Source organism: Engystomops pustulosus, chromosome 11, assembly GCF_040894005.1.
Source record: "Engystomops pustulosus chromosome 11, aEngPut4.maternal, whole genome shotgun sequence".
Lineage (NCBI taxonomy): Eukaryota > Metazoa > Chordata > Amphibia > Anura > Leptodactylidae > Engystomops > Engystomops pustulosus.
The window spans coordinates 48,205,703-48,220,604 of record NC_092421.1 but is presented as its reverse complement, the minus strand read 5'-3'; the positions used below and the strand labels follow the sequence as shown (position 1 = coordinate 48,220,604).

Genomic DNA, 14,902 nt, shown 5'->3' with positions numbered 1-14,902 from the left:
TATCTTCTTGTCCTATTCTCTGTTGAGAACAGCTGATTTTCGGGGGAACTGGTTGCAGGACCCCCACCAATCTGATATTGAGGACCAATTCTTGGCCTTTCCTTGTCCTATTCTCAGAGCAGAACAGCTGATCTGTGGTGGAGCTGGTTGTAGGACCCCCACTGATCTGATATTGAAAGCCAATTCTTGGCCAGGCAAATCTCTTTAAAGTTTATACTTGTAATTGTAAGAAAATGCTGCAGTGTAATAACAAAAATAGGAAGTCGGATGTACTGAATTTCCCAAATTCATCTGAAACGTTCCCAAATTGCTATAACAATTGTGGTGTAAATTTTTTTTAAACTTTTTATCACTGCCTAAAGCAGCCTCATGTCAGAACATTCTTTGCCGAAAAGGCATGCCATAAAATAATGTACCTCAGTTTGTGTATTATTTTGTTTGCAAGGGCAGGCAGGTTTTCCCGGAGTCTATACGTCACACTTCAGTGATAAATCTTTTTTTCTTCCCCTCTTAACACTGGGAACAATTTATGTTGAAGTTTTTAAAAGGAAATCCAAATGAAAACCAGATGTGTCAGTACTGCAAGAACACTTGCTGACTTGTTTGTTTCCCTAGTTTTTCTTTTTCCTTGGTTTGGGCCCACCAAAGAGATTTTCTAAAGGTCATTTACATTGGATTTACATTAAACCTGTTACCATTGCAATGGGATATAGATTACACATCTACAGTTTATCTACAGTATTTTTTACATTAAAATTTTGGTTGTTTTGGGGCTGCAAAGGACCCAAGTTCTCATGATTATTGGGGTCACAGAAGTTGGTCGCCCTTCCTGTGGTTAGTTTATTTTTTAAAATACTCTACATACTCTTTCCTCTAGATTTGTATACATGTTGTTTAATCTTAAAATCAATAGGTTACTCTTAAAGGGTATTTCTTGTGAAAGAAAGTTCACAAATTTTAATCCCCTAGTGATGTTTACACAATTAAGATCATTTTAAACCCCCTTAATTTACTATTTTAATCAGTGTTATTGTTATTTTAGTTCTCTAAGCAGACACTACATGATTCATCTTTGCTGTGAGATGCTGTGTGCTGACAATGTACTTAGATTTTCAGGGTACAGGTTTATCTACAGGTTTATTTAGCTTCTGAACATTCTATTAGTATCTGACACATAGAAAAAAAAGCCGAGACAGATCAGAGATGATGAGTTCCATAAGATTGATAAAAAAAAACACAATGACATTCTCAGCTCTTCTAGCTCACTGATAACACACACAGAGTCAGCACGGCTATATGCTTTCTTCCCCTGCATAAAGACCTTATCTTGCCTTTAGCTTGTAGGGTAAGTCGATGCTGCTTGCCGGTACTAAGTGCCAGTGTCTAAGCTGTTGTTGTAATGCAGGGGCGTGTAGCAGGAGGCAGAGAACACTGTAACATGCAGAGAAGAGAAGCTATTCATGAGAAGAATCCAACCATAGTGAGAAGATTTACGGTCAGATCCAGGGGCAACCAAAATTGTAAGCACCAGGACTGATAGGTTGGACTTATATCTGTGAAATGTTGTATTTTTGTTAATAACACTGAATTAGAGAATGTGTTATTTTGTTATCCTGAGTACATTTAAGAATCTTGAGTTCATGGGAGGAATACCCCTTTAATAAGTGGTGGAACCATAATTAGAGTCCAGAATCTAAAAACCATTGACCAAACGTTGAGAATTATATAAAATAATGAATCAGGAAATATTCCTCTTGCAAATACTATGATCCATTGGTGGTCTCTTATATCTTGGTCTTCATTGATACTAGCTCTGACACATTGATTCAGCTGAATATGTTAAAGCTTGCTCTATATAGAAGCTTTCCATTGATAGAATTTACCAGATTAGACTGCACCGACTCTCTATCTAGTACACCCTTAAAGCCATATACTCCACCTACTAGGACACATGGAAAGTAGTTACCCTATTGCAAAAATGTGTATAAGAAAGCAGGAGAACATCTAGATCTTCGTCATGAAATCATTATTTCTTGTATCTTTGTGGTCCTCCAACAATATATAACGACAGCTTAATTTTTCGTATGTGGGTTTCCAAGCACTACAAATCCAATTCATGGGGTGTTGGCTTCACCTTGTTGCCGGTTGATCACTTTCCATTCAAATGTGAACAACCAAGAGGAGCACACAAGCTTTCAAGTTATTTTATTTGGATCCAAAGCCAACACTGCTGACTCAAATTATGGGACAACGTTCGGCAGGTGATAGGTTATGATGCCTTCATGGCTTTAGGCTTAATTTAGATGGAAAGCTAGAAAGTGTAGAAAATATATGCCAATATCTCGCATGTCTAAAAAAAAAAAAAAAGCGATTTAAACACCAAATATTGTGTCACAATTCATATTCTATTTGTTTTCATTGAATCACCTGAAGTTTTGATACCATATGCATGTGATGGGAAACCTTTTAAAGACCGAGTGCCCAAACTACAATCAAGACCCACTTATTTATCGCAAAAGTGCCAACACAGAAATTTAAGTCAGTGATTTACACTCCCTACTCTGTCACTGCTTTCATTCATCTTTGCACCTTGAGGACACCAATAAAGCAGAAAATAAAAGAAATTTGGATGATCATTGTAGCTTCCCTCCAGGGTCCCATAAACAGGAAGAATTGTCAGGGTCGGAGCAGGAGCTACAATTATAATCCAGATCTGTCCACACCTTCCCACTCCTCCGGTAGTCCCAGGGAGTGCTATCACTTTAAAATAGCAAGTCCTTGGCTGTCTGGGACTGCAGGAAGATACCTGGAGTCCTCTCTGGTGATGGCCTGGGTGCCCACAGAGAGGGCATTGAGTGCCACCTCTGGCACCTGTGCCATAGGTTCGCCACCACTGCCATATGCTGTTCTTTTGGGAATGAACTGAAGAATTAAGACATTTTTATGAAGAATAGTCATTATTAGTGATCAACGTTGAATCCTATAAGCATTTATTACTGCAGGTTAATTCATTAAGTTTGCAGTTCTCTTAAACCAAGGTTTAACAAAACGTAATAGAAACTGTAAGAGTTGTATTTGCCGCCTGTTATTCCTTACTGTACAGAATGTTTAATGCTCCTTATTTATTTCTAACTTTTTCATTGCTTCCACTGGATACCTGAAGTTTGGATGTCCAGTTTATGTGAGATTCCAAAAGCTGAAGCCAAAGGTAGTACACTTTTGTGTGCTGTGTATCCTGGCGTGTCACATGTGTGCATCGTGAAATGACTATAGATAGTGCTCAGTGCATGTGGACAACTACAGAGGAAATGTGTACTTTGCATCATGTTTATAACACTATATCACGTTAGCCTGAAATAGCACAGAGAACTCGAAACCTTCCAACCCCCCATTAAACAGTACATTTTTGTGATTCCCCGCTGTGGCTTAAAAATTAGGTCTCAGCACAGGAAAAACTACTGATGTGTCGAAGTAACATACTCAAATGTATTGTACTAATTGTGTTGTTGGGCCCGAAATATGCTTAATCCATGTTATAATAATGTACACATGAACTTATTGTTGTCCACTATATGTGTGTTGCATATACATTTTACAGCTTTTGGACACATTTTCATTGTGATTTTGTAATTCCAGTGAAATACTTTGCAAAATATGTCTAATTTTGTGTAGCAAAATCTACAAGTCATATTTGCATAGACTTTAGTGCATGCTGTATTCTAGAGACCATTGAGCAAAACATTGTGTCAAAACATAGCATGTCCTTGTAAAATGTGTTATAAATATGTTTAAAATACGTATTGAAACAAATTGAGTTAAATACTCGTAGATTTGATCCTGAAAGTTGTCCTCTGCCATCTAACCTTTGACGGTTCCTCCAAATGTTCACACGTTTCTTGTTGTCAAATCTAGATGTAGGTCCCAGGTACAGTTGTGTCCACCCTTTAAAGAGGATGTCCCAAGTTTGAATATTATACCCTATCCCCCAGAGTGACTCCTTACTTGTCTTTTGAAAACATTGGGGGTTATTTACTAAGGGCGTGTTTTGACGTGTTACCCGAATATTTCCGATTTGCGCCGATTTTCCCTGTATTGCCCCGGCTTTTTGCCGCACGCGATCGGATTGTGGCGCATCGGCGCCGGCATGCACGCGACGGAAATAGGGGGGCAGCAGCGACACCTGGTGGACGTCGGAGGAACTGCCTTAGTGAATCGCCGGAAGACCCGAATCCACCGCACAGAACGCGCCGCTGGATCGCGAATGGGCCAGGTAAGTAAATCTGCCCCATTGTTTATAGCATAATGTTGAATCTCCTAGCATAGGGAAATGTATAGATTTCTTCCCATCACTGAACTAGATTGGTGGCTAAATGCCTCCCCGATATATGTAATTTAACAAGGACAAGTAGAATCTGGATTGAAATTGAATGAATTCCCACATACTTTGTGCAGACACTGAATAAGCAGGGGGCGCAGTTGTGAGCAAAGAAGGCAAGCAATTAATCAGTAGAAATCCAGCTAAAATGGATTTTATTATTCTTCACCTCTGTAGCCATAGAATAAGTTTACAACTTACCTAGATATGTATGTTCTTAAACTTTTAATAGAGTAGTTAATCCAGTCTAAAAATGTCACATGCTAAAAGTAGTATAGAGACAGATATGAGTCTTTGCATATTTTGCACTGGAAAAAATATTTTAAGAAATGTAAAATTGTTACACATAATGTAGTTTTCTGTGATGCAATCGGCTAGATACCCTTTTTTCACTGTACAAGGGGCTCATATGACTTCAAGCACAGGCAGTCACATGTCTGCATCGTCCCCGCTTCACAAACAAATGTCCTGTTTTGCTAGAAATGAATTGTGACTGTAACTTATTTTTTATTTCACTTGTGTTTCTATAATGGCAGATGGCGTGGGAATCCCTATTAAAGATGACATATGTTGTGATGGGATAAAAATGGAAATGGGAATATTTGCTAATTTCTTACTTAAAAGTCATAATATTTAGAAAGAATAATTAAATGTCCCATTTATGTTTACAATATCATGGGAAATAACATATAGTTTGTGCTTACTCTGCTTATTATATAAAACTCCACTTTTGTAGGATCCCAACATTTTTACCGTAGTAGCACACATTAATAAAACTACTGGATTGGTCATTCAATGACCCTTTCTGCCACTGTTACTCTCTGGAGATGGCATGGCTTTGTTTATACTGTTGTATAACAAGTCTTGGTCAGGGGTACCTTGGGCCCAGGAGTGAACCAGCCATGAGGTGAGTTGAGCCTCTTGCCTCAGGCAGCACCAACTACAGCATTAAAGGGGGCAGCAGGAGGGGTGCAGTCAGCCTAGGATTTGACACTTAAAAATGGTGTCCATTGTCTGACTTTGCAAATTCTTTTCAGTGCAAACAATTTGCACACATATTTATTAAGTCCGCGACGCTGCACTATACCCGACGTGACACAAAGTACTGCACTGAGAGGGGCGTTCTGGTGCACACTGGGGCCAGGAACCACATTTATGATGCATTGTCCAACAGAAGTGTGTTGCACTCTGTGTTAAAGGCGCACCTAAAAAGTTGGTTCACTCAATCGGAATCACTGCTCATGAAGAACGTACCCCACAATGAATCTGGCGTCCTCTGCACACTACACAGGCAAATTGCACCTAGTGCAGTTTGCACTGTTTTTAATAAATGTGGGCCAATGTGTTATATAACTACTGGATGAGGTGGAGGGGGTTCAGTACTATAGCTCACCTCATTTTAGGTTCACCCCTGCTTGGGCCGAACAATTTATGATATTGCTACCAGACCTGTGCCTGTTCAAGTTGCATGAATTATAAATAATATCTAATAATTAAGATTCTTTTTAAAAATTCCATACACAAGAGACCCTAGTATACAGTAATTACTTCACTGAACTAGAAATCCACCAATGCCTGTCATGGGCCTGTATACACCTTCTGTCAATGTCTTTGGATAATATGGCCACATTTCTAATAGGTCAGAGTGTTGTAAATGGTAACAATGACTTAAATAATAGCTTTTAAGGCAACGTGACAACTTGCGGTTGTGCAAAACTTAGATTGGAAACATTGTTGCTTGTTGTGACTAGTAATGGTAGATAGATGGTGTTAGAGGGGATTTCCAAGATCTGTCCACATAAAATAGCAAGAAATTACCAATACTTAAAATACATAAAATCCCCACTATTACTCTGCCACTCATCTTTGAGGCTTGACTGCAGTGATTAGGACCTGTACTGAAGTAACCACTGCGGCCATAACCATAATGATTAGCTGGGGCAGTCCCCTGGCTAAGCGCCGCACAGTCACCACAAGGTAAGCAACGAGGACGGCCAGTGGGACATTTACACTTTAATATTTTTTTTCGTCATTTCTATGCATTTTTCTTAGGGCAACTTTTTAAAAACTGACTTCTTCACTTTCTCATGAAAACTTCTTTAAAGGGAATCTACCATCAAAATCAAGCAAAGTAAACCAGGGACACTTACTTATAGATCCAAGAACCATGGCAGTGGTAATCTTCTTATATATATTATATATATTACCAGAGCCCCTCCATGCTCCAGCTTGTTCAGCACTTACCCCTCACTCTGCCTGTTGTATTCTCACTGCAGCAGAGTATTTTTCAACACACAGTGGGAGGGAGAAGTGCTCCTGCACACTGTAACAGCCTGTAAATCTACAGCATGAAGGGTCTCTGGTAACACTCGCAGAACCACCATGGGCTTAGGAGAATAATTTTAAAAGTTGATTTTTGAACAAAGGAGGCCATAGTAAATAATAAATATAAGAAGATTACCACAGTAACGGCGCCTGGATCTATGAGTAATGTCCTTGGTTTATTATTGATTTTGAAGGTATCTTTCAGCATTTTTGTATTGTGTAAAATGCGTATGTACCGTATATACTCGAGTATAAGCCGACCCGAGTATAAGCCGAGACCCCTAATTTTACCACCGAAAACTGGGAAAACCTATTGACTCGAGTATAAGCCGAGGGTGTAGTATACAGCCAGCCCCCATGTAGTATACAGCCAACCAGCCCCCATGTAGTATACAGCCAGCCCCCAGTAGTATACAGCTTGCCCCCCAGTAGTATACAGCCTGCCCCCCAGTAGTATACAGCCAGCCCCCAGTAGTATACAGCTTGCCCCCAGTAGTATACAGCCTGCCCCCCAGTAGTATACAGCCTGCCCCCCAGTAGTATACAGCCTGCCCCCCAGTAGTATACAGCCTGCCCCCAGTAGTATACAGCTTGCCCCCAGTAGTTTACAGCTTGCCCTTAGTAGTATACAGCTTGCCCCCAGTAGTATACAGCTTGCCCCCCGTAGTATACAGCCTGTACCCAGTAGTATACAGCCTGCCCCCAGTAGTATACAGCCTGCCCCCAGTAGTATACAGCTTGCCCCCAGTAGTATACAGCCTGCCCCCAGTAGTATACAGCCTGCCCCCAGTAGTATACAGCCTGCCCCCAGTAGTACACAGCACAGCCCCCAATAGTATACAGCTTGTCCACAGTAGTATACAGCCTGCCCCCATCAGTATACAGTCTGCCCTCAGTAGTATACAGCAGCCCCTATACAGATAAAGAAATAAACTTAATACTCACCCTCCGTTGTCCCGATGTTCGTCGTGGCTCCCGGCGGCTTCCGATCCCCATCGCGGCTCCCGGCGGCTTCTTCACTCTTCTCTGGCCGGGAGATCGCGCTGGCCGGCGCACACTGTGATGGCGCGCTGTCGCCGCTGATGACGTCATCCGCGGCGACAGCGTCGCATCACAGTGTGCGACGGCCAGCGCGATCTCCCGGCCAGTGAAGAGAGAAGGAGCCGCGACAGGGATCGGGAGCCGCCGGGAGCCGCGAGGAACATCGGGGACACCGGAGGGTGAGTATTAATGTATTTATTTTTATTTTTGACTCGTGTATAAGCCGAGGCGAGGTTTTTCAGCACATTTTTTGTGCTGAAAATCTCGGCTTATACACGAGTATATACGGTAATTTAATATTTTTCAATGAACAGAGCAGATACTGTGGCTAGAAGCTGGATTATACATGCAGATTGCTTATTTTTGGGATAACCCCAAAGGGGTTAAAAAAGAAAAAAAGGTTGAAAAGCTTCTGCAGAATATATATGTGGAAAATCCTCTTAGAAAGAATATGGCGCTGTGTCTTTACTTCTACTGCTTGAAGTAAACAGTGTGCAGACCTTCTCCTCCTTCCTTTCTCTATTTTCTCCCCCCTCCTCCTTCTGGCTATTCCCTCCCTTCCCTCCCTCCTTACTCAGTTTTACTCATGTGTTTCTGTTTAAGAACTCCAGTGCAAATGAATATGATTGGCGTCTACAGTCCCCTCTTGACTTCCAGCTGGAGTCATAAGAGAAAGCACTTTTCCTTGCAGAGTAGAGCCGTTTCCTTTCTCTATTAGTTTATACGGGGTCCTAGCTGCAATTCGACTCGCTACATTTTTTTTTTAATTTCTCAGTCATTGCTCGTCATACTATGAAGATCTGAACGCACTCTGACATGAAGCCTTGTGATTGATAGCCCCCATTTTCCTGCACTTTTTTTTTTTTCCTTTTTTCCCCTTTCCATCAAATGTTCCTCCTTGCTCCTTTTTCAAGGGCCAGAAAGGGAGACATCTATATGGCCAGCCCTTTGGACCTATGCTGTAAGCCAAGGTTGTGTTCTGATTGGCTCAAATCTGTCGACAAGTTGGCCTACCATGAATCGGATGGACGTAGGTCGCTCTCCCAGAGCGATGTCTGGAAGGTGGCTTACGGCTTGCTTTTTCCCATCCCCAGGTGCTGATGGCAACTCTGAACCCATGATCCTGGAACAATATGTTGTGGTGTCCAACTATGAGAAGCAGGAAAACTCTGAGATCAGTCTGAAAGCTGGGGAACTCGTGGATGTCATAGAGAAAAACGAAAGCGGTAAGACGTCTTTGCATTTTTTTAAAAATCTTTTTGTCTCCTTTCTTACAAGTGTGTTCTATGCTCCCCTCCCATCTGCAGGGCTGTACATTAACTACATCTGGTACTGAACTTGGCTCGGGAGGTAAAACGTTTCCCCAGTTGATTTGGGCCCCGAGCCAAAAATATTGCCTTGCTCTGTAAGAATGTCTCCTATGCCTTATGTATGGATTAGTTCTATTGCGTCACTGTTTTAAGTCTTAGAGCACTACCTACATGTTTGTACGGGTGTCACTTGCCAATGGAGACAGCTGTAAAAGTTTTATTCATTGTCAAGTAATTAATAGTTAACGATGTAGCTTTTTCTTGTATTATGGGTGTTAATTGTGCTGGATGGCCGAGCTACATATATGGTATGGGAGGCTGCATGAAGCCTAAAAGGGCTAGCTGTCATTTTTGGCATTCACCATGCAGCTTTCACATACATAAGGACATGTTTTATCACTTGACTATTGTTAGGCCATGTTTCCTAGTAAATGATAAACTAAGGTCTACAACGATTGGTTGCAATTGTGTATTTTCATCCATAGTTACTTAAGCAAATAGTGCAGTTGTTCCGGCTGAGCATTTACTTAATACCATGTGTGTTTACATTCTGGCTGCTGAGGTTTTTTAGTTTTGCAAGTATCCCGTATCACTTTATAGCATGGACTGTGCTGTTGTTTTGAGCTTTGTTTCTACATGCCGCTGAGCTGTCCCATTGTGCACATTACAGGCTGCTTTCCAGAGCTCCTGTAAATGTGGCAGTCTGTCTGGGAGATCATTTCAACCATCAGTTTTTCTTTCTGCGGTTGGGATAGAAGCTGTGGGTGGGGACATGAAATCAAAGTGTCAGCAAACGTTTCTGCTGCCTGGGGTTAAAAAAAGTATATTTTAAAAGGGAAGAAGGGATTGGCAATTTGTTCCATACAGCATGAGCCAGTAATGTTGGAGATTTTGCTACCGCAATGGAGAATTCTAGAAGTCACGCTGGATTCTATGTGGTGCCGCCAATCCTATGAATGACTATCATTCTTTTGTGTCATATTGTTATGGTAGAAGCCTGATTCCTTTATTAAGTATGTGCGGTCGTGGCCACTCATGGATGTGCAATAGTTGCGTAACAGTCTAAAGGAAATCTACTAGTAAAGGGGTGGTTAAATAAGTGTAATTCAATTTTTTTTGTCCTTGTTGGTGTAAACAAACATGGCTTCCTCTCAGTGCAGCCTCAGTCACCAAAAAAACAACATTTGAGAATTTGGTTGGGTGGACACACGGTAGTAATGAAAATGAGAGAACCTAAAACACCATATCTAAACCACAGTAAGAGGAAGAGAGGAGAAAATTGTGAGGGATTTGTCTAGAGCCAGGCGCCAAAAGTATGCACAAAATGGGGGAGAGAGATAATGGAGTGGAGTTGCAGCGTCAAACCCCGGGGCTGGATGTGGATCCAGATGTGATGTGTAGAAATAGAGAAAAAACGGGGTCAAAGAGTTAGACGCGCTACATCCGAGGTGTATTATTGATTATTTTTATTGGAAATGTGACTACGCGTTTCACATCTCCGCTCCGTAACCCGCGCAGGCGCATTGCCCCCACATCTCCCTGATCCAGCCGCCTACCAATCAATAAAAAACCGCGTGTCTTCCCGGCGTGCTTTCAGTCCATCCCGCGCCGGTGACAGCACGCAGCCCTCTTCCCCGCCACACTGAACGCAGCGGTAAGTAAGCTCTTAGCTCTATCCTCCATCTGACCCCACCGCTATCATTTTTCACCCCGATCTCATTCAGCATTACATACCTCAGGATTGGACCTTTAGGCAGCACAGCATCTGCCTTAAGACACCGCAGGACTCACTGCAGGTATTTTCCTCTATACACACCGATTATATTACCATATCCATATGTTCACCTATTCATTCATCACCAACCATTTAATTTACCCTTCTTTAGCTCATCTATCTCATATATTTATCTATTTGTTCATATATTTATATTTACTACTATTACCATTATGCTCATTACTAACCAACTATTTGACCAAATACCTGTCCAATCTCAAACTAGACTCCCGGTTTACATTTTACATTTTACACATACACACCTCCTAACCCTGGCTTTAACTCTTGTTTTAACCCTTTTACATTCATTTTTGTGTTTTAAATTCGCATTTTATGTTTATGTTTATGTTTACTAACCTATTAACTACTAACTATGATATTTTATGTTCTTTACTATGCAACCCCACAGTGTTTGACCTGATGAAGACGCCATTACGGTGTTGAAACGCGTAGTCACATTTCCAATAAAAATAATCAATAATACACCTCGGATGTAGCGCATAAACCACAGTAAGGGCTCATTCACCCAAATGTAATGAGGACTGATATGTGGCCGCATATTGGTCCACATTGATGCCTATGGCGTCTGGTCGCAGTGTGGTGAGCACAGGTTGTCTCACTGCACCGTGACTGTGCACGATGAAATATAGGACATGTTGCGGGCTTCAACACTCTTCTCTGTCGAGTGCTCACCCCACTTCCTCCGCAGTGCGCAGCTGTATGTTTGTCTGGGCTTCCTGTACGGAAACGTACCGGATTGCAGTAGTGAAAAGCAGACGTGTTTCACGGCCGATTTGTTTGGCATCTGTTTTGCACTGTTTTGGCCAGGACATGCTCTACTTTTTAATGAATTGGTTGCCTGGTCCATTAAAGTGACATCCATCTTCATCATGTACATCTGCCCTTAGTCTGGTACATTTAGTACACTACACTGCCCTACTGGACTCTACCACCTGTACCAGACTAGTTGAAGGGGCATTATGGTTGTTCCTATAAGGATAGTGTCATCCAAAGCTCTTCTTCCAATGCTCCTTTTATACGCCATGAAATGTATGTATTCTAAAGGGGTACGAGCTATGCAACAACTTAACTCAATGAAGTACAGAACTAAAGTTGCTTGCTGATAATGTTTGGTGGAAGGGTCCAGTGATCCCATGTCAGAAATGAAGACTCAAATGTTATAAATAACGCATAATAATTTGGGTATACAATAGTTAAAGGGGTCTTCCAGGCTAAAAATATCCAAAGAGTAGGTCCAAATATCTAATCCAAGCTCCCCCAATGGTCAGCTGCTCAACAGGTAATGAAACAGGAAATGAACAGCACCGTTCTTAGTATAGTGGCTGAATTGTGTAACTGCAGTTTGGCTCCTATTGAAATATATGACGACTGATTCTGCAGTAACCTGGTCTGACCTCTACACAGAGTACTAACATGTCTGCTTCCTGTTTCATACCCTGTTTATCAGATGCTGAGAAGCGCTGATGTGTTGCAGTTGTGGCTGTTAGGACCCCACTAGTTTGTTTTTGAGGACTTATTCTATGGATATGATATTAAAGGAACACTCCCGTCAAAGCTGATTCATTAAATAGGAATACAATGAAAATGAGTCCTGCTTCTCCCTCCAGGCTCTGCACCATAAAGAGTGTTCCTTAAATCTTAAAAAAAACAAAAAAACTTTTGTGCCTGGAAGATCATAATATAGTTGGGGCATGGGATGTAGTAACTGACCAATTATACTCAGTTCTTAGTAGGGTTGGATGTTCTCCAAGCTTCTTGAAAGTGGTGGTATTACAACATTTTTCAGCCAGATGTTGTTGAAATTTACAAATATTAGTACATAAACATATCATTCTAGTCATACTTGTGTTCTGATATACTGTATATACTGGCGTATAAGACTACTTTTTAACCCCTTAAAATAATGGCTACAGTGGGGGGTCGTCTTATACGCCGGATATACGGGGGCCGCACTGTGTGAGGTGTTTTTTTTCCCCGTCAGCGCGCAGAGAGCCGCTTCCTGGGACCGCCGCGCATGCGCGGCAGTCCGCCTCTCACAGTCATTAGAAGAGGCTTAGTACGCGCTGACAGGGCGGCGTGCTGTATGCTAATGCAGCCGCCCTGTCACAGCGGTCGGCGTCACAGAGCTGGGGGTCACAGGCGGCACTTACAGAAGCATGTCGGATCTTCATTAATATTGCAGCTTACAGTTATGATCACCAGGCACTTGCTCTCTTGTTTGTTTTGCAAAGTTTTAAGCAGACTTTTTTTTCTTTTGGGAGAGGGGTAGTCTTATACAGTGAGTATATACCAAATTCTATATTTTTAGGGCAGAACTTGGGGGTCGTCTTATACGCCCAGTCGTCTTATACGCCGGCATATACGGTACTTATTACTAAATATTTGGTCTCTTATGGTAAATGCATACATGTACAGATTATGCATGAATTTTCCAAATAGATTTACATGCAGAATTATTCGATATATCCAAATTGCGGTATAAGGAGGACTGCCAGATCAAAGGTTTTTTTATTCCAGACCTCGCCAATCAAACTATGTTGGGCAGCAGTCAAAAAACCCATGACTAAGAAAGGATTTGTAGAATGCTGCCATTATTGGCCACAAAATTTGCCTTCTCCGCCATTTGCCTTGTATGCAGGAAGATGGGATGGGATCGTAACTATCTATTCCTTTTCTAATCTGAAAGTGGTTATGTCTTTTGGGATGAATAGATTTGTGATAAACATCTAAGAGGGGATAATATTGCCATATACCAGACCTTGGGGGCAGTGAGCTGAGATTTGGGACACTTAGAAGGCACTCTATGAGGCATTTAGAACTAGGGGGCATCCCAAAAAAGAAGCATTGTGAATTCATGAAAAACAGCTCATAGGACATAGGGGCACATGTATCAAACTTTTGGCTTGTCTTTTCTTTAATCTTTTTTTTGCAAAAAAGACGCAAATTTTGGCATAAATCTAAGGCTACCCCTGACCCGGCTTAAAAATTAGCAGGGAACCAGGATCACAACTACAGGGATAGCAGCCATAGAAGTTGCTATGGGGACCCGAAATCTGGGGTATTTGGTGTAAATGTTCTATATGTATGTATTTGTTATGTGTATATGCTCTAAATGTGTTTGCAAATGTGATGTGTATATGCTGTATGTCTATGTATATGATGCACGAGTATATATGGTAGTTTATGTATGTGTGTATATACGGAGTGTATATACTGTATGTATATTTTTTTAAGAGGTGAGTGGGGCCCCTTTCAGAAATCCGCTATGGGGCCCTGCCTTTCATAGTTACGCCACTGCAGAGAACGGATTGTGGCTTTTGGAGATTTTTTGTTTTAAAAAGTCTTAAATTCACTAAAGACCAAATGTCACATGTATCAATCAAGAAATACCGCTAAGATACATCTGACCAGCAGAAAATCCAAACTTATAAGTCAAACTTATAATATATTTGCCCCAAAGACCCTGTGGGCAATAATCTGCCCAAAGTGGGGTTTCTAGATCACAGTGATAAATGTGTCTCTCTCCATCCTCCATAAGTCATCACTGAAAGTCCCAAATCCTGCTGCCCAGTATCACATGACTCATGGCTCCCGTAGGTGATCGAAAAACTTGAAAAAGGTTAAAATATAACATAGGTTGAACCTATTAGGGTTTTATACCTACCCTGTTGTAGCCAACCCCTTTAATAGTTACCTTTTTAAATTCCAAATCATTTGATCTTACAAGTCAATTTTCCAAAAGTTATTTTTTTTTTAGTTATGTGGCAGAAAATTAGTCTGCATGTGATTAACTCTTTATACAAGGAAGGCAAATGCTCACTGTACCAAAAGTGGTAACTAGTGAACTTCACAAGAACCTAGCTATGACACCCAGAAGGGCCGCAAACACAAGAAGACTCCATGCTTGTTGTATCTCCACAGTTACATTGTTGTGAAACAATGTCACTCCACCTTCCTGACAATACACAGAAGGTAAAGCAGCACACAACATAGTGACATGTTTTCACTAGTTCCTCCATTATATCTACAGACGGAGCACATTCCTCACCGTTTAGT

General features: G+C 41.4%; 1 protein-coding gene across 9 annotated transcripts in view; it reads left to right on the top strand.

Annotated features, from left to right (window-relative positions):
* Positions 1 to 14,902, top strand: part of SH3PXD2A (SH3 and PX domains 2A) — a 168,539-nt gene that overhangs the window by 86,973 nt on the left and 66,664 nt on the right. For 4 of the 9 annotated variants that reach the window (XM_072129541.1, XM_072129534.1, XM_072129536.1 and 1 more), the window contains exons 6-7: positions 3,164 to 3,208; positions 8,836 to 8,967. In XM_072129541.1, the coding sequence (XP_071985642.1) occupies positions 3,164 to 3,208; positions 8,836 to 8,967 (177 nt within the window). Of the gene's footprint in view, positions 1 to 1,405; positions 1,521 to 3,163; positions 3,209 to 8,835; positions 8,968 to 14,902 lie in introns of all 9 variants that reach the window. The other 5 variants (XM_072129540.1, XM_072129535.1, XM_072129537.1 and 2 more) reach the window with 2 other exon arrangements.